The sequence below is a fragment of the Carcharhinus amblyrhynchos genome, chromosome 25, assembly GCF_965287045.1.
Source record: "Carcharhinus amblyrhynchos chromosome 25, sCarAmb.v2.hapA, whole genome shotgun sequence".
NCBI classification, from domain to species: Eukaryota; Metazoa; Chordata; class Chondrichthyes; order Carcharhiniformes; family Carcharhinidae; genus Carcharhinus; species Carcharhinus amblyrhynchos.
Genome location: NC_137348.1, coordinates 43058581 through 43077375, shown reverse-complemented (window position 1 = coordinate 43077375; position 18795 = coordinate 43058581). Strand labels below are relative to the sequence as shown.

Genomic DNA, 18795 nt, shown 5'->3' with positions numbered 1-18795 from the left:
CACCAACTTGGTAATTCTGGGCGAAAATGATACATTTGTGACAGGTAGACTGGCAAGGATGAGATCAAGTAAGTTTTTCACTCTTACTGATTCTCACACCAACTGCTGCAAGTCTAGTCTGGCAGACATGTCCTCCAGGACTCAGCCAGCCCAGGCAGCAGTAGTGCTACCAAGCCACTCTTGTGATGGATGTGGAAGTCAATCGCCCAGATAACATACTATACCCTAACAATCCTTGGTGCTTTTTCCAAATGATGTTCAACATAGAGAAACAGCAATTCATCCAGAACAGGGTAGTGCCAGTTGTAGGTGAATGAAATTTTCTTGTCCATGTTTGACCTGATGCTATGAGACTTCATGCGTCTGGAGGACTCCCAGGGCCATTTCCGTCTGACTATATATTTATGTGCAGTCACCTCTGGTAGGTCTGTCCTGATGGTGGGACAGGACATATTTTGGAATGGAGATGGAGCAGTCAGGAATCTTTAGGGTATGACTTAATGGGTGTAACTGAGTCTGGCCATTGCTTGGCTAGTCTGTGGGACAGTTCTCCCAATTTTGTCACAAGTCCCCATGTGAATGAGAACGACTTTAGAAGGTTGACTGGGCAGTGTGTGCCTTTATTAATTCCAATGAAGATCAATGCAAGGTGGTCCATCTAGTTATCTTACTTTATTTATTAAAACTGAGTGGATTGTTAGGTCATTTCAGAGGTCTGTTCAAATCAACAACATTGCTGTGGGCTTGGAGTCACACGTAAGCTAGACAAAAGTGAACCAGATGAGAATTTTATCAACAAATGATCAATACTAATGAGTTTAATGTTTTATTTCAAATTTATTAATTACATTTAAATTCCTCCAGCTACCATGGTAGAATTTGAACACGGATCTAGAGCATTCGTCCAGGTTTCTGGATTTAAGCACAACCAACCCCACTCCTCAAGATACCTTCTGAAGGGCAACTAGAAGTGGGCAATAAATGCCAGACTTACTGGTGATATCCAAATCCAGAGAATGACTTATAAAAAAGTTGGATTATTATAACATTATAGTGCAGGATGTTTTGTACTGTTGTCTTTCTCTCCCTGTGCTCCAACATCTCTGAAGGAAAGACAACTGTAAATGAGTTTAACATGCCAAATAGAATGTATTCTCCATATTGTGACCGGCTTCTATTTCTTTGTGACCTGGAAAGCTCATTAAACATCTTTCTACACTGCCTGCTTCTGCACTAGGTAATTAAGTTGTCACTTCCTGCCCTGGCTAGCTCACGGTTAGTAGCTCTTCCTGCAAAGCTTTTTGCAAAATGGATTGCCCTCCTCTCTCTCATTTTTTGCTACTGCCCATCTCCTGCTACTTTTGCAAACTTGGTGATTCCCTATCTTCCTGCAAGAGCCTTACTTTAGCAAAAGTATGAATGATGTCTGTCTTTTTAAGCTGCTGTAAACTTTTAAATCCTTCAAATACTAATGGATAGATTCGTAATTGGAGATGTTTCTGACAAAGCAATAGGTTCATGAAACATGTTCCTGAGGATTGAAAGGAAGGATAAATAGCAGAATGTCTATTATTCTCAAATCTCTGGTTAGCAAACACAAATCAACTGGAAGTTAGTATTGTGGAATCTATATAACCCTGAAGGGGATTGGAGTTTAAAGATAAACTGTGAGCCTCATCTGAAGAAATTCATGCATGAAATAGAAATAGAGCTATTTATCAAACAGTCATGTTTGGACGTATCTACGAAATAGAATCTTGGGCTAGAAACTTGGATGTATCCATTTTGGGTTGTCAGGAAGTGTGCAAGGTAAAATCCCGGTTCCTGATTGAGGAGGCCCAAAAGTGAGGCCTGTGCCTCTTTAACATCAAGCTGATGTGGTGTAAACAGCCAGACAGAAAAGCATGTGATTCTCAGGTTATGAGGGGGTGGGGGTGGGGGGGGGGTGCAGGGATCTGGATTCAGGGAGAGGAAACAGCTGCAAGGGAGAGGAATTGGGATAAAGGTGCAAAAGAGAGTAACTGCGTACGTTCGTAAACTGTGGATTTGGAAATTAGACTCCTGTTCCTCCAAGCTCCACATTTCAGTAAGTCAATTTCGGAAATTGGTAGCAGGCGGTCCCAAGATCTGGATTTACTTGTATAGTAGGCAAAGGCTGCTTAAGGGCAAACCAATCTGGCACTGAAGGCCTCACATATAGAATCCCTACAGTGCAGAAGGTGTCCATGTGGTCCACTGAGTCTTCAACACAGCATCCAACCCAGGCCCTATTCCCATAACCCCATATATTTACTTCGCTCGGCCTCGCAACCCAGGATACTAAGGTGCAATTTAGCATGACCAATCCATCTAACCTGCACATCTTTGAACTATGGGAGGAAACTGGAGCACCCAAAGGAAACTCATCAGACATGGAGAGAAGGTGCAAACTCCAGTCACCCAAGGGTAGAATTGAACTGGGTCTCTGGCACTGTGAGGCAGCAGTGCTAATCTATGTGCCACTATGATGTCCCAGACATATATCAGGCCTCTTACTTGTCTACTCAAATTACCTAATGCTTCTTTCAAGTGTAGGCATGACCCAACATTTTATTTCCCTATCAACTATATTGAGGCAGTAGACTGTCTGACACCCATGAAATAGTGCCACAAGTCCCACTTTGGTATCTTCTGTGGATAGCATTTTGCTTTTGTTTACACTAATGACATTTTAAACTGGTTAGTGTTTCCATTAATCAAATAAATAAACCCATTAAGCTAAAGTCGAACCAGTAATTTTCTTGTTTACACTACTTACAAACAGCTCTTTCGTTTGGGCTGTTAAGGAAAGAGGTTGTAGCACCTGTCATCTCCTTTCAAAGTTTGCCACTCAGATTTTTTAAAAAATCCTAAGGGAATACACCAAAATAATCATGCTTCACCTGATTGCAAAACTGGAAGCAGTTCAATTTAATCTACAATCTAGTGATTGCTCATTGATGCTATACATTTTTAATTCTAAGAAAGCAAGGTATTTTTTTTTTTACAGGCACTAGACACTTAAATTTGCAGTGCATCTGGAGTGACTATCCTGCATTGTCTGAGTGCCAAATTTTAGCTGATACAGTTCAGTACTGTACAGGTCTCCAGTCAACACCAATCATCATGTTTCCAGCAACACAATGGAAGTACAATATTTGCTTGTTGCGACAGAACTTTACATAGAATTCCCTAAAATGGTGACATTTTAAAAAGTGGAATTGATGACAGGGTGGCACGTTGGGAGAAATCACTACTCTTATTCACATTATTCATCCTAAAATATGTAAAATATGCCAATTAATACCTGTAGCCTCATTATAATAGACATTAATTCTCTCCAGCTGGAGATCACTGTCTCCATGGTAGGTTCCGGTAGGATCGATGCCATGCTCATCACTGATAACTTCCCAGAACTAAAAAGAGTATAAAGTCAATATTAACATATGTAAATCAGTTAAGCATATTTAAGAGGACTAGCTCTAATATGCATGGACACTATTATTAATTATGGACACAGGTTGGTGAGAGGGCACAGATACCATTAAGTATCTCTTCATGCTGTTGAAACAGGTTTCCCACAGGAAGATTGAGGATTGAACACTAAATTCCTTTAAAGAAATAAAAAAAAACTGAGGGAGGAAAAAAAGAGAGAAGATGGTGTTCTGAAAGAGATTAAACAAATTGAAATACTTTCTTCATCCAAACCTACTTCAAATATGATTAAACTACAAAGCCCAACAAGTAAATTTCCTCAACTTTACAGTCTCAAAGAAGATAGCAAATAACTAATACTTCCCCTTAGATCAATTCCATTTAGATAACAACACCCAGGATATTCTCCTCACTTACTCAACAATAACCTACTTGCTGATGCTCAGTTCACAGTTTATCTGGACCACTCAGCTCAACACTTCATAGAAGAACTGGATTCAAGAGGATTGGGGAGCATCTTGCAGTGGCTGCACTCAGGTTTATTATTATGAAAGACAGCTGTGGTAATTGAAGGGCAACCATTGCGTGAATTTCTGAGGGCAGCATCCTTACTCCAATAGCTGTTTCATTAACGACGACCATCAGGTCAGAAATGACGATTGCACAGTGTTCAATCCCAAATGAATTCCTCAGATACTGAAGCAGTCTGTTCCTGCATGCAGCAAGATCTATGGCTGATCCGATGGTAGTGGGTTATCATTAATATTTGCTTACAAAGGCAGCACGATTTGAACAAATATCTAAGCTTGGAAGTAACATTTGCACCAGGCAATAACTATTTCCAACATGAGTCTAATAGTCTCTCAATGAAATTCCCATTCCCACCATCAACACCCTGGGGACCAGATAATGTTAACCAGAAACTCAACTGCTCCAGCCATGTAAATGCCATGGCAACTGGACAGACCAGAGGTTTGGTATCCTGCATAAGTGTCTCAACTTCTGATTCCTCAAGACTGATCCACAACCTACAAGGCACAAGTTGGATGCGTTGTAGAATATTCTCCACTGACCTGCATGAAAAGAGCTACAACACTCAAGAATGTTTCCCTCCCTAACAGCACTGTGGGTTTACCTATCCCACTGCAATGGTTCAAACAGGCAGATTACCATCACCTTCTCAAGGACAATTAGGAATGAGCAATACATGCTCATTATTTTTCTAGCAGTTTGATGCAACTGAGTGGCTTGAATGTGATCCATGTTCTCTCGATCTACTGTGTTCTAAAGAAGTCATCTTGGACACAAATGTTTTCAGTCTCCACAGATGTTGCCACAATTGCTGGGTTTTTCCAGCACTTTTGGCTTTATTCTGGATTTCATGGTCAACATTATCTTCTCATTTTAGAAAAACAGCAATCCTCTTGGCTATCTTGGGGTTCATATCCACAGATCTCTGAAGGTTGCCACTCAAGTGGATAGAGCCGTGAAGAAGGCTTATAGTATGTTAGCATTTGTTAACAGGAGGTTTGAGTTTAAGAGCCGTGGGGTTATGCTGCAACTATACCGGACGTTAGTGAGACCACATTTGGAATATTGTGTTCAGTTCTCATCACCTCACTATAAGGAGGATGTGGAAACATTGGAGAGAGCGCAGAAGAGATTTACCTGGTTTGGAGGTTAGGTCTTATGAGGAAAGGTTGAAGGAGCTGGGGCTTTTCTCTTTGGAGCGGAGAAGGATGAGAGGCGACTTAACAGAGGTTTATAAGGTGATGAGAGGGATTGATAGAGTGGACGTGCAAAGACTATTTCCTTAGGTGGATGTAGCTGTAACTAGGGGGCTTAAATATAAGGTTCATGGTGGGAGATATAGGAGGGATGTCCGAGGTAGATTCTTCACTCAGAGAGTGGTTGGGGTGTGGAATACACTGCCTGCTGTGATAGAGGAGTCGACACTTTAGGAACTTTCAAGCAGTTATTGGATAGGCACATGAAGCACACCAGAATTATAGGGAGTGGGATAGCTGATCTTGGGATTGGACATAGCTCGCCACAACATTGAGGGCCGAAGGGCCTGTACTGTGCTGTAATGTTCTATGTTCTATCTCCCTTGCAGTGAGATCACGCACAGTTTACATAACTGCTGCTCATAATGCAATCACTTCATCCTCTCAAGAATTCTGGTTGTACTTCTGTGCCCTTTCAATTACTGCAATGTACTGTCAAAACTGCAGCAATTGAAGCTATACACAGTATCTTAGGTGCAGGGAGACCAATGATTTACTAAGTGTTAGCATTTTCTCACTATTACATATAAACATAATTAGGCGCAGGAGTAGGCCTCTTGAGCCTGCTCTGCTGTTCAAGCAGATCATGGCTGATCTGATTATGGCCTCAATTCCATATTCTACCTACACCCTGAAAACTTTGACTCCGTTGTTGGTCAATAATCTATTTAACTCTGCTTTCAAAATATTCAGTGACCCTGCATCCACTTCTCTCTGAGGAAGAGTTTTAAAGACTCAGAGAAAAAATTTCTCTGACACTATACTGACCTTTTAAACCACGCCACGATCTGATTGGTTTGTTTTATTCTGCCATTCTTGTGATAACTTGGATTTATTGTCAATCAGGATCTCCAGCATTACTTCCCTATGTGAAACACTTTGCATTTCTTTATATTAAACGTCATCTATTTAACAAGTCAATTCAAAATCTTCCATAGCTTATCCAGTTCAGCTTTGTATCCTTCACCTTCATTAGCTTTATGACATTGCAAATTAACAATTGTGTTTGTGTCCTTGAGTCCCAGAACCCTTATAAACAATATTAAGTGTTTTTAAGGGATGCGGGTGTCGCTGGCTAGACCAACATTTATTGTCCATCTCCAGTTGCCCTTGAGAAGGTGGTAGCAAGCTGCCTTCTTGAATCGCTGCGGTCCCTGAGATGTAAGTGACCCACAGTGCTGTTAGGGAGGGAGTTCCAGGATTTTGACCCAGTGACAGTGAAGGAACAGCAATATATTTCCAAATCAGGATGGTGATTGGCTTGGAGGGTCACCTCCAGGTGGTGGCATATCCAGGTATCTGCTGATCTTGTCCTTCTAGATGGCAGTGGTCATGGATTTGGAAGGTACTGCTTAAGCAACCTTGGTGAGTTTCTGCACTATATCTTGCAGATGGTACGCATAGCTGCCACACAGCTATCGGCAGTGGAAGGATTGAATGTTTGTGGAAGGCGTAGTAATCAAGCAGGCTGGTTATCCTGAATGGTGTCAAGTTTCTTGTTGGAGCTGTACTCAATCCAGGCAAGTGCAGAATATGCCATCACACTCCTGACTTGTGCCCTGTAGATGGTGGACAGACTTTGGGAAGTCAGGAGGTGAGCTACTTACTGCAGGATTCCTAGCCTTTGACCTGCTCTAGTAGCCACAGTATGTATATGGCTAGTCCAGTTCCGTTTCTGGTCAATAGTAACCCTAGGATGTTGAAAATGGGAGATTCAGCAATGGTAATGCCATTGAATGTCAATAGACGATGTTTAGATCCTCTGTTGTTCAAGACAGTCATTGCCTGGCACTGTAAAAGAAGTCCAAGTACAGACCCCAGTGGTAAGTCTTCCAGATTCAGGGTAATTAGTGCAGCACTAGCATCTGAATTCTATTGGCCAATAACTTAGATATTAATTGTAAAATATTTCCACTGATTTCTGCTTTATTTTCACTACCTTCCAAAGAAACAGTATTGAAAGTCTTAATAAAAACCAAGTACAGGATATCTGTACTGTCTTACCCCATTGAACTCTTTTATGGTACCGTTAAAAAAAAGCAGAAAAACAAGACCAGCTCTCACAAACACATCTTTTAAGTTTTTATTTATATCCAGATGCTCTATGACTTTATCTTTAATAAATGTTTCCATATTTTAACTTTACCCCAATGGACATTATTAGTCTGTAGTTTCCCAAGTCACATTGTTGCTGCTCTCCATCCCAAGAACCTTGCCAGTATTTGGAAATTTCTGGAATATTTGGACCAGAGTTCCTGCAATTTCCTTTCTTAATGATCCAAAAATGATTTTCTCCAACTCAAGAATTATTCACCTTATATTGGCAGTTATTGTATGTTGGTACCATGTTGGTAGTGATGTGAATAGCATCACAACTTACCTCTGAAACACGGTCTGGTTCATTTTCCAGATTTAGTAAGCTACCACAAAAGGCAAAAGAATTATATTTAGTACCTTTGCAGCCAGTGTCAATTATCATGCACTCACCTGATCACACTCTCAGTGGCTTCACTCTTAATATAACAAAAATGTCCTTAATTTACTTCTTTTCCCATGTTCAATTGAAAAATTATATTTACCATTTTTACCTACTAGGCATGCCTCTTGACACTGAATTAATTTTAATTCCCTATTCTATTCCTTCATGGTCTTGTTTGCTTCTTTGAGTTGCTTGGCACTTCTACTTGTAATGTAGCGAGGTAAGGCTCAAAATCCAGTCAGTGAATTAACAAAAGTTTATTAACAGAATAACTATACACACTGCAGAGCAATGAAAAAGAGTCTTAACTCCACAAGCCCAAACATCCAACTGCTGGAACAAGCCCAGGCAAGTCTGAGTGGGTCCCCAACTTAGCTCCCGATTAGACCAATTGGTCACATGACCCTTTCTGGCAACTACATCATACCAAAGGTACCATACTCTGCATTACACAGGTAACTCTCTTCTCACTCTTGTTCACTGTGCTTGCATTGTGCTCTGTGCTCTCATCTGTGGCACCAAAATCACTTGGGACCTCTCTCCCAAGCTGGTCTGCCATGTAATGCTGTATGCTGTGTAGTTACAAATCACTCTTAACAAAGAACAAAGAAAATTACAGCACAGGAATAGGCCCTTTGGCCCTCCAAGCCTGCATCAACCATGCTGCCCGACTTAACTAAAATCCCCTACCCTTCCAGGGACCATATCCCTTTATTCCCATCCTATTCATGTACTTGTCAAGACGCCCCTTAAAAGTCACTACCGTATCCGCTTCCACTACCTCCCCTGGCAACGAGTTCCAGGCACCTATTACTCTCTGTGTAAAAAATCTGCCTCGTACACCTCCTTTAAACCTTGCCCCTCGCACTGTAATCCTATGCCCCCTAATAATTGACTCTTCCACCATGGGAAAAAGCTTCTGACTCTGTCCATGCCTCTCAACCTTGTAGACTTCTATCAGGTCTCCCCTCAGTCACCGTCACACCAGTGAGAACAAACTAAGTTTTTCCAACCTCTCCTCACAGCTAATGCCCTCCATACCAGGCAAGATCCTGGTAAATCTTTTCTGTACCCTCTCCAAAGCCTCCACATTCTTCCGGTAGTTGGCGACCAGAATTGAACACTATATTCTAAGTGTGGCCTAACTAAGGTTGTAAAAAGCTGCAACATGACTTGCCAATTTTAAAACTCAATATTCCAGCCGATGAAGGCAAGCCGTATGCCTTCTTGACTACCTTCTCCAACTGCATTGCCACTTTCAATGACCTGTGTATCTGTACACCTTTTGCTTATCAATACTCTTAAGGGTTCTGCCATTTATTGTATATTTCCTATCTGTATTTCCAAAATGCATTACCTCACATTTGTCCGGATTAAACTCCATCTGCTATCTCTCTGCCCAAGTCTGCTATATCCTCTGATGTCCTCATCGCTATCCGCAAATCTACCAACCTTTGTGTCATCCGTAAACTTACTAATCAATCCAGTTGCATTTTCCTCCAAATCATTTATATATGTTATAAAGGACAAAGGTCCCAGCACTGATCCCTGATGAGTACCGCTTGTCACAGCCCTCCATTCAGAAACACACCCTTCCACTGCTACCCTCTGTCTTCTTTGACCGAGCCAGTTTTGTATCCACCTTGCTAGCTCACGTCTGATCCCATGCAACTTCACCTTTTGCACCAGTCTGCCGTGAGGGATCTTGTCAAAGGCAATTCTGAAGTCCATGTAGACAACATCCACTGCCCTACCCTCATCAATCATCTCCATCACTTCCTCGAAAAACTCGATCAAGTTCATGAGACATGACCTCCCCTTCACAAAACCATGTTGCCTCTCACTAATATGTCCACTTACTCCCAAGTGGGAATAAATTCTGTCTCAAAGAATCCTCTCCAATAATTTCCCTACCACTGATGTAAGGCTCACTGGCCTGTAATTACCTGGGTTATTGTTGCTACCAGTCTTAAACAAAGGAACAACACTGGCTATTCTCCTATCCATTAGGACCTCCCCTGTAGCCAGCGAGGATACAAAGATTTCTCTCAAGGCCCTAGCAATTTCCTCCCTTGCCTCTCTCAGTATTCTGGGGTATATCCCATCAGGCCCTGGGGACTTATCTACCTTAATGTTTCTCAAGAACCCCAATACCACCACCTTTTTGATCTCAACATGACTCAAACTATCTACACATCCTTTCCCAAACTCATCATCTTCTCAGTACTCTCCATAGCCTGTGCAATCTTTATGGTTTTGGACAATGTAACATCCATCTCAGCCAACAGCATAGGTCAAATTTTTCATCCACAGACTAGTCTGTCTCTGAGCATATGCTGGAGTGTGGTTCCAAAATGTCATTGCTCAGCAGCTGTCTCAATCTGGCCACAAACTCTGCAATAAACTCTCCTGGGTTCAAGCTAGTTGAGTTAAATCTGTACTGCTACATAGTTGCAGATGCTTTGGGATGAAGGTGCGCCTTTACTAATACCAGCAGCTTCTCAAAAGATTCAGTATCAAAGGCCTCCAGAGAAGTTAAGCTGTAGATCAAATTGTATGTTGGGCTCTGCATACTGACAACAGGATAATCTGTTGTTTCTCCTCCCTCTCTATTCCATTAGCTCTAAAGAATAATGGAAGGTGCTCCACGTTAGGATCAAAAGCATCGGGTTTCCCGATCAAAGGCACACTTAACACACATTTTGCTACTGCGGCCTAAATCAAGTAGAAGCCTGGTCATGAATTGCAGCTAGCCATGGGAGTCTCCCAACTTACCCTCATCACCACTGTAGTGTAGCAGGGTAAGACTCAAATCCGGTCGGTGAACTACAAAGGTTTATTAACAGAATAACTAGACACGTCACAGAGCAATGAAATGGTCTTAACGCCACAACCCAAAACATCCACCTGCTGGAACAAGCCTAGGCAAGTTTGAGTGGGGTCTCCAACTCAGTTCCCGATTGGACCAGTGGGTCATATGACCCTTCCAGGGAAGCACCTTAAAGGCCAATACGTCACACCATTCAACCAGGCAGGGAATGTCTTTAATCTCAGTCACTGCAATCAGGATCACTTTACTGAAGGAATTCCAAGTCCCTCTCTCCCCTAACCATATTCAAACATTTCAGATCCATTTTGATCAGACTTCTCAAGCAATGAAAGTTAGTCCTGTTAAAATCTGACAATCTTGTTTAGGTTTTAGTAACCATTCCAATTCTTGTTATATCAGATGTGACGTTATAATCATGGATACTTAAACACTCATTCATATTCATGTTGGAATTTGATCATCCCTATTACTCAATCAAATACAAAACATTTTCTTTCCCTGTTGACTTTTTGTTAAAAAGGTCATAAACAGTCTTGTGGAAATACTTCACTGTCTAACCAGTAAGAGGCAAGATTGTCCCATTAAGTTTTTAATAACTTAAAATCTCCAACTAATATGTTGGTCTCTTACTAGTTACCATGGCAACTAGTGCAACTCATGGCATCATTTCATGTCAAAGCAATGAAGAATGAAGGCCTGGGAGTAGAGCGATGAGACACAGCCAGGCAGAGAGGCGTAAGGAGTGAGACCCATGAATAGAGTGCTCAAAGAGAACCAGACATATTAATATAAGGAAGTCCGGGAACAGAGCAATCAGAGAACACCAAGCAGAATAGTACAAGGATTGATCAGTGAGTGCAAAGATAGAGTGAGTGGAACAGTATCGCAAGGGTGATGAATCTTTGGAATTTCCTAAAGAGGTGTGGAGGCTGTTATTGAGCAAGTTCAAGACAGGGATTGATAGATTCTAGATATTAATGTCTCAGAGGATATGGGGACGGTACAAGAAAATGGTAGAGGATCAGCCATGATTGAGTTGAATGGCAGCTGAGCAGGTTTGAGGGCTAGATGGTCAGCTCCTGCTTCAACGCTCTTTAGGATCAGAGCAATCAGAGTTTAAAGTTTATTAGTGTCACAAGTAGGCTTACATTAACACTGCAATGAAGTTACTGTGAAAATCCCCTAGTTGCTATACTCCGGCATCAGTTCAGGTACACTGAGGGAGAATTCAGCACGGCCACTTCACCTAACCTGCACATTTTTGGACTGTGGGAGGAAAACAAAGCACCTGGAGAAAACTCACGCAGAAACAGGGGGAACAAGCAAACTCCACACAGACAGTTTCCAAGTTTAAGTTTAAAGTTAAATTTATTTATTAGTGTCACAAGTAGGCTTACATTAACACTGCAATGAAGTTACTGTGAAAATCCCCTAGTCGCCACACTCTGGCACCTGTTCGGGTACAATGAGGGAGAATTTAGCTTGGCCAATGCACCTAAACAGCACATCTTTTGGACTGTAGGAAGAAACCGGAGGAAACCCATGCAGACATGGGAAGAACACGGGATGAGGAGCTTCAGTGTTGAAGGTTGATTGACAAAGGTGGGACTTTTCTTTATCGGGAAGGTTCAGAGGAGATTTGACTGAGGTTTTCAAAATCATGATAGAGCAAATGGAAATAAAATGTTCCCATTGCTTGAAGGATCAAGAACCAGAGGATATTGATTAGCAAATGAAACAAGATGAAATGAGGAAAAATATCTTACTCAGCGTATGTGTTGAATTAAGAATAAACAATCAGAGCATGTAGTGAAGGCAGATTCAATTGTGGCTTTCAAAAGGGAATCAGATTTGTCTGAAGATGCCAGGCTACTGGAAAAGGATGTTGGGGGGAATGGGGGAATCTAGCAGAGTTACTCTCACAAACAGCTGGCACAGACATAATATGTCAAATAACCTCCTTCTGACCTATTACCAAGTCTATAATTTTGTGATCAAAGTGGAGTTTAAAGCTGTGCCCAAGTATGTTCTTCTCTAGTGAGAAGGGTATGAAGTCATTTCAGCATTCACAGGCATTCACCCTCTGATCTTTGGGTAAGCGCTCTCTAATGCAGCCTTCATGATAACACAGAATCACTCAGCAGAAACTGATAGCCAAATTCCGCACATGAGGCCAGCCTTAACTGGGATCTTGGGTTCATGTCACACTATACGTAACCCCCACAATTTGCCTGGGCTTGCAAAATCTCACCAACGGTCCTGGCTGGAGACAATACACATTTCTTTAACCCATGCTTAACCCTCTCTCCACTCAGTGTCTGTACCTTTAAGACTTGATTACCTATAAAGACTCGCATTTCAACCATTATTTTGTAAATGGAGTTTGTATCTTTATATGCCCTGTTTGCAAACAGAACTCTCACTCACCTGATGAAGGAAGAGCGCTTCAAAAGCTCATGGCTTGTGCTATCAAATAAACCTGTTGGACATTAACCCGGTGTTGTGAGACTTCTTGCTGTTACAGACCTGCCAGTTAGTGACACCCAGATTGAAGTGCACAGCAGCATGCTAGTCTCATGCTATTCTACTTTGCTACTCTTCCTGCCAAAATGGAGAACTCCACATTATACTCCACCGATCTTGGTGCTGTGGGTTGGAGCTAACTTTGGGCAGAGAACGTTAGAAGAAGCCAAATGTTTGCCCTCTCACTTAACCTAGCTACAGTCCTTTTCAGACTTCTTGTAAGAAAGCAGGTACCTCTATAATAGCAAATTTGGTTATTTAAAGTAGGTTGTAAACAGTTGAAACTCCAGTCCTGATCCCTGTGGCACTCCAATAGTTAGTTTGTCAACATGAAAATGATCATTTAACTTGCTGCAGTTTATGCAACAGTGGATGTGCACAAAACAATTACCTGCAGCAGTAATTATTTTAAATGAAGCACTTAAATCATGTAAAACAAACATATCTCCTATGCTTAGGCACTGATAGTGAACTGACTTTACCTTGGAGCAGGATCAGGAACCAAACTACAAAAGGCAGTGTTTGACACAAACGTAGGAGACAGGGAAAAAAGGAGTAGAACATTCAGCTCCTCCGGCCTGCTTTGTTACTTAGGTCATGCACAATCTGCACCTCAACATAACCTCATTACCACCTATTGAAGATGGTTTCAAATTTCAAAAATCTTATACATGAAAAAATTATTCCCCCAAGTTCCCTCGTGACTGGCTTAGACAAGGTTGTCTTCTAGTGCTTTACTGCAGAGAAAAAGTTTCTCCATATCTATCTTATCAAATTCTTTTAATATTTTAAATATCTCAAACAAATTGCTCCTCAATTTCCAACGTTTAAGGGATTACAGAATACAAAGCATGTTTATGCAATCTGTTTTCATAATGTGATCTCCTAAACTATTGTGTTATCCTGGTGAAGCTACACTGCCCTCCTTCGAAGACCAATATATCCTTCCTGAGGTTTTATGTTTAAAATGATGATGATAACCAAGGTGCAACAAAACAACATAACTTCATCCCTTACTGTTCCAGCCCTCAAGATAAAGGCTAACCTATCTTTGTAATTGCTTTTGGTTCCAGTATTTTGGCTTTTAATTGGGTGTACTTGGACTCCCAAGTCTCTCTCCCTTTTCAGTCGCTTCTCTCCCAATATCAACACTCGGATTTTTTGGAGAGTTCAAAGTGAATAACCATACATTTGACCTCAATTAATTTAATATACTAGTTTTGGCCGCTCTCTTAATCTGTCCATGTCCTTTTGCAATTTCATGCTCTGTATCTCCCAACTTATTGGCATTTGGATATACAACTCTGTTCCTTCATTGAAGTCACAAATAAATAGTGAAAAGTGAGGTACCAGTTCCGAACACTGGGGATCAACTGTCAATCAAAGCTACTATTCCTTATTCTTTGTTTCCAACATCCCAAATAATTTACAACCCAAGTCAAAAGGTTCCCTCTAATTCTGTACTCTCTCATTGTTGCCAATAACCTCAAATGGAAAATTTTCAATTGTCTATTGTAAGTCAATATCGATAAACACACCCTTACCTATTTCAATAAGCTTTGCAAAAAAATTCAAGTCAGACATGATTTAGCCTTCAAGCTATGTTAGTTCTCTCTCATCAGCTGAAAATTGTTAAAAGTATTCAGTCAGTCTATCCCTAACGATAAGTTCTCATAACTTCTCCAGTTATTGTTAATCTGAAATGCCTCTAGTTTCTCATCCATTCTCATTAAGCTCATTGACAATCATATCATGTCACAGGCCACATGGAGCATAATCTCAGTAGAGAGAATATTGAATTTTAATTAGTGCCTTTGTTATTTGCAGATGTCACATCTCCCATCCTTGCAAAGGTGCCATCACCAATCTCTCAAAAATCATTGATCCTCTCTGCAAATACAGGTCCATCTCTAACTCCTTGAACACATTACTTCCCCACTCCATGCAAACGCACTCCTAAAACATCCTGTACAAATCTTCATTCTTGTATTCCCTTGCATGGCACAGAAACTATCCTTACTAAAGTCACCACTGACAACCTTCAGTCACAGTGTGGCATCCTCACTTATTCACAACTTCTCTGCAGCATGTGATCAGTCACATCATTTTTCTCCTTCACCACTTCCCCCCACCCCTACAAAACATGTGAATCAGGAGAAGTGGCCATTCAGCCCATTGAGCCTATACAGAAGGAGGCCGCTTGGCCCACTGAGTCTGCACCAACTCCCCAAAAGGACATCTCATCCAAGGCCAGGTCTCCCACAATATCATCCTTGTTAGCCTATTTTGCAAAATCCACATGGTTCAAAACTTAGCTTCCCATGTTTTGTCTTGTATAGCTAACTAGTTTAGGCATTCAGATGTATTTGGATGAAATGAAGCACTGTTGGGTTCTGTTTGTCTGTCACTGTTCATTATTCTAGAAACATCCAGAAATGCAAATATATCCCCAGTTTCTTTTCTCTACTGCAGACCATCTTAACTTGTATTCCCAGTCTCATTCACGTTCATCTCACAGTGCAGGAGCTCATGCATTTGTGATGAAAACCAATCCCACCAGTAAGCTGTCTCAGTGGATTCTCTCCCTTTGGTGCATCGGATCAAACTTCTTCAAAGAAATGAAGAGATCTAAGGACAAAGTTCCAGAGCTAAGAACTTTGGCAGCTGCAAGTATGGCTGCCATTGTTGGAAAAATTAAAATCAGAGTTGAGCAAGAGTCTGGAATTGGAGCAGTGCAGGTATCTTGGAGAGTAGGGGCACCACAAGAGATGAGAGATTCCAAGCAGCAGGGCCATGTAGCACTTTGAAAACAAGGATAAGAAATTTAAAATGGAGGCATTGCTTAAACAAGAGCCAACTGAAGTAAATTAAATCCAATTAAACAATCAATGTGCAGAGGGCAAATGGAAGAATGGACTTGGTGAGAGTTAAGACACTAGGCTGGAACGTGAGGCTTGCCAGAAGTACATTATTGCTTCTGGAGTTGACCATTCTAAAGGCACAGATACCCTGGTCTAGATCTCACATCTTTCTCCACTTTTTCTTCTATTTTCATGCCCATTCTCAGCTCACCTTGTTCATGAAACTCCGTCTCCTGCCCCTTCGTCACTATTCCCACTAAACTGCTGACCACCCATGTCCCCTCCTGAAAATTCTCTCTCCTCAGGTACTGTCCCCTTCTCTATAAATCAATCACCATTACCCACCACCACCGCCCCACTCCTCTCTTCATTGCTGAATAATTAGGAAAGATAATAGAACGTTGTCTATCTCTGTCTTAAATACACTCAATGACCTGATCTCCATAGCTTTCTGTGGAATTCTGTAATTCCATTGATTCATTACCCTCTGGCTGAACAAATCCCTCCTCATCCCGGTCCTGAAGAGTCGTCCCCTTATTCTGAGGCTGTGCTCTTGGATCCCAGTCTCTCCTACTGATGTCCATGTCCAGTCTATCCAGACCTTTCAGCATTCTGAGAGCTTCAATGAGATCGCCCCTCATCCTTCTAAACTCCATCGAATACAGACCCAGAGTCCTTAAATGCTCTTCATACATCAAGCTTTTTATTCCCGGGATCATTCTCATGAGCCTCCTCTGGACCCTTTCCATCCTTCCTTAGATACGAGGCCTAAAATTGCTCACAGTAATACAAATGTGGGCTGACCAGAACCTTATAAAGCCTCAGCAGTGCATCCCTGCTTTTGTATGGTAATCCGCTAGAAATGAATGTTAACATTTGCCTTTCTAATTACTAAGTGAACGTGCAAATTAAATTTAAAAGAACCCTGATTCCCAAGTCCCTTTGCGCTTCTGATTTCTGAATTTTTTCTCTATTTAGAAAATAGTCTATGTCTCTACGCTTCCTTCCAAAGTGCATAATCTCACACTTTCCCATGTTGTATTTCATTCTTCTTTGCCCATTCTCCTAACCTATCCAAGTCCTTCTGCAGCCTCCCCGATGCTACGTGTCTCTCCACCTATCTTTGTATCATCTGCAAATGTAGCCACAATGCCCTCAGTTCCTTTATCTAGATCAGTGATTATAAAGTGATTCCAACACTGACCCCTGCGGAAACCCAGTAGTTTAGGAGGGTAAGAGGCAACTTGGTTGAAACATAAAGATCCTGAGGGTTTTAACAGGGTGGATGTGACGAGGATGGAAGGATCTAGAACCAGAGATCACTGTTTAAAAATAAGGGGTTGCAGGTATAAAAGAGAGATGAGGCAATTTTTTTCACTTCAGGGTCATGAGCCTTTTCCTGAAAAGGCACTGGAAGCAGAGTCTTTGAATATCTTTGAGACAGAGGTGGATAGGTTCTTGGTGGACAAGAGGGTGATAGATTATCGGGGTAGGCAGGATGCAGATTTGAGGTTACGATCAGCCTTGACAGAACAGGTTCAAGAGGATTAATAGTCTATTCTCGCTCCTTGGTGTATGTTTTATGATGAACATACCAATCCTTGATTCCACCATTCTTATAACAACAACCCCAGTTCCAAGCTCCCTTTGCTCTCAAAATCCTTCAACGCTGTTAAATGTACACACATGGCACCCCAACACTTTCTCGTCTCCTCCACTGTCTCTGTATTATCAGACTGTTTACCTGACGTACAATACTGCATCAGTAGGAATTTCTTTCAACTATAATACTGGGAACAGTAGAACCATTATCTTCAGTCCTTGCTATCTATCGCCATCGACTCTACCCTTTTCCAGCACCTGTCAGGGCCCAACCAGACCGTTTATAACCTTGGTGTCATATTTGACACCAAGATAAACCATCAACCATATTCACCTGTTCCCATCTCTGTAATATCACTGGATGCTACCCTGCCTCAGCTTTCATGCAGTTTTTATCTCTGTACTTGACTATTCAAAACGCACTGCTGGCTGGTCTGCCACATTCTATACTCCATAAAAATGGGGTTATCCAATAATCTGCTGTCAGAGTTGTGTTCACCCATCTCCACTGTGCTCACTGATCTACACTGGCTCCTGTTGAAGACTCAAGTTTAAAATTCTCATCCTTGTTTTCAAACTCCTACGTGGCTTCACCCACTCCAATCTCTAATCTCTGCCAGCTCCACTACCCTCACATGTCTGCACTGATTCAATTCCAGCCTTTTGTGCATCTCCAGTTTTAACTTGCTCCACGAATGGTTGCCATATCTTCAGCTAGGACACCTTATTAATTAAATTTAAATACCACCTTTGAGCAACTGTCTGTGGTCCTTCAAAACAGCCTCTTTCTTCCCAAGCTTCCAATTGTAGCCTTCTTTGCAGTACAACCCAGTAATGGACTGCACTAAATTCATCCACTTATTCAGCTTTAAATCATTCTGAACACATTTCACCAAAGCTTTCAGTTACCTCTAATGCAGCTCTACATCCATTCCCTTAATCTACTTTTCATCACCTTTCAAAGTGCTTTGTGTGGTTTCAATATTATATAAATTCCATTTGTTGTGACATTGTTCTGCATTTGATCCTGTAATTGAAACCTATTAAAGGTGCCCTTTAACAGAATTCCAATAATTCACTTCCAATTCTGTTAATATATTTGAGGTTTTTAAACCCAAACATTGAAAATAATTACAAAAACAGAAAATGTTACCACAGATGCTGTCAAGACTTGCTGAGATTTTCCAGCATTTTCTGTTTTTGTTTCAGATTCCAGCATCAGCAATATTTTGCTTTAACTGAAAATAATTAAGTGAGATG

General features: G+C 41.3%; 1 protein-coding gene across 5 annotated transcripts in view; it reads right to left on the bottom strand.

Annotated features, from left to right (window-relative positions):
- LOC145358150 (tubulin beta-4B chain-like) overlaps positions 1-18795 on the bottom strand; it is a 98242-nt gene that overhangs the window by 36883 nt on the left and 42564 nt on the right. Inside the window, exon 2 of one of the 5 annotated variants that reach the window (XM_080211852.1) lies at positions 3326-3434. The exons of 3 other annotated variants lie outside the window; for them this stretch is intronic. In XM_080211852.1, the coding sequence (XP_080067978.1) occupies positions 3326-3434 (109 nt within the window). Of the gene's footprint in view, positions 1-3325; positions 3435-10494; positions 10570-18795 lie in introns of those variants that run through there. One more of the 5 variants, XM_080211855.1, reaches the window with a different exon arrangement.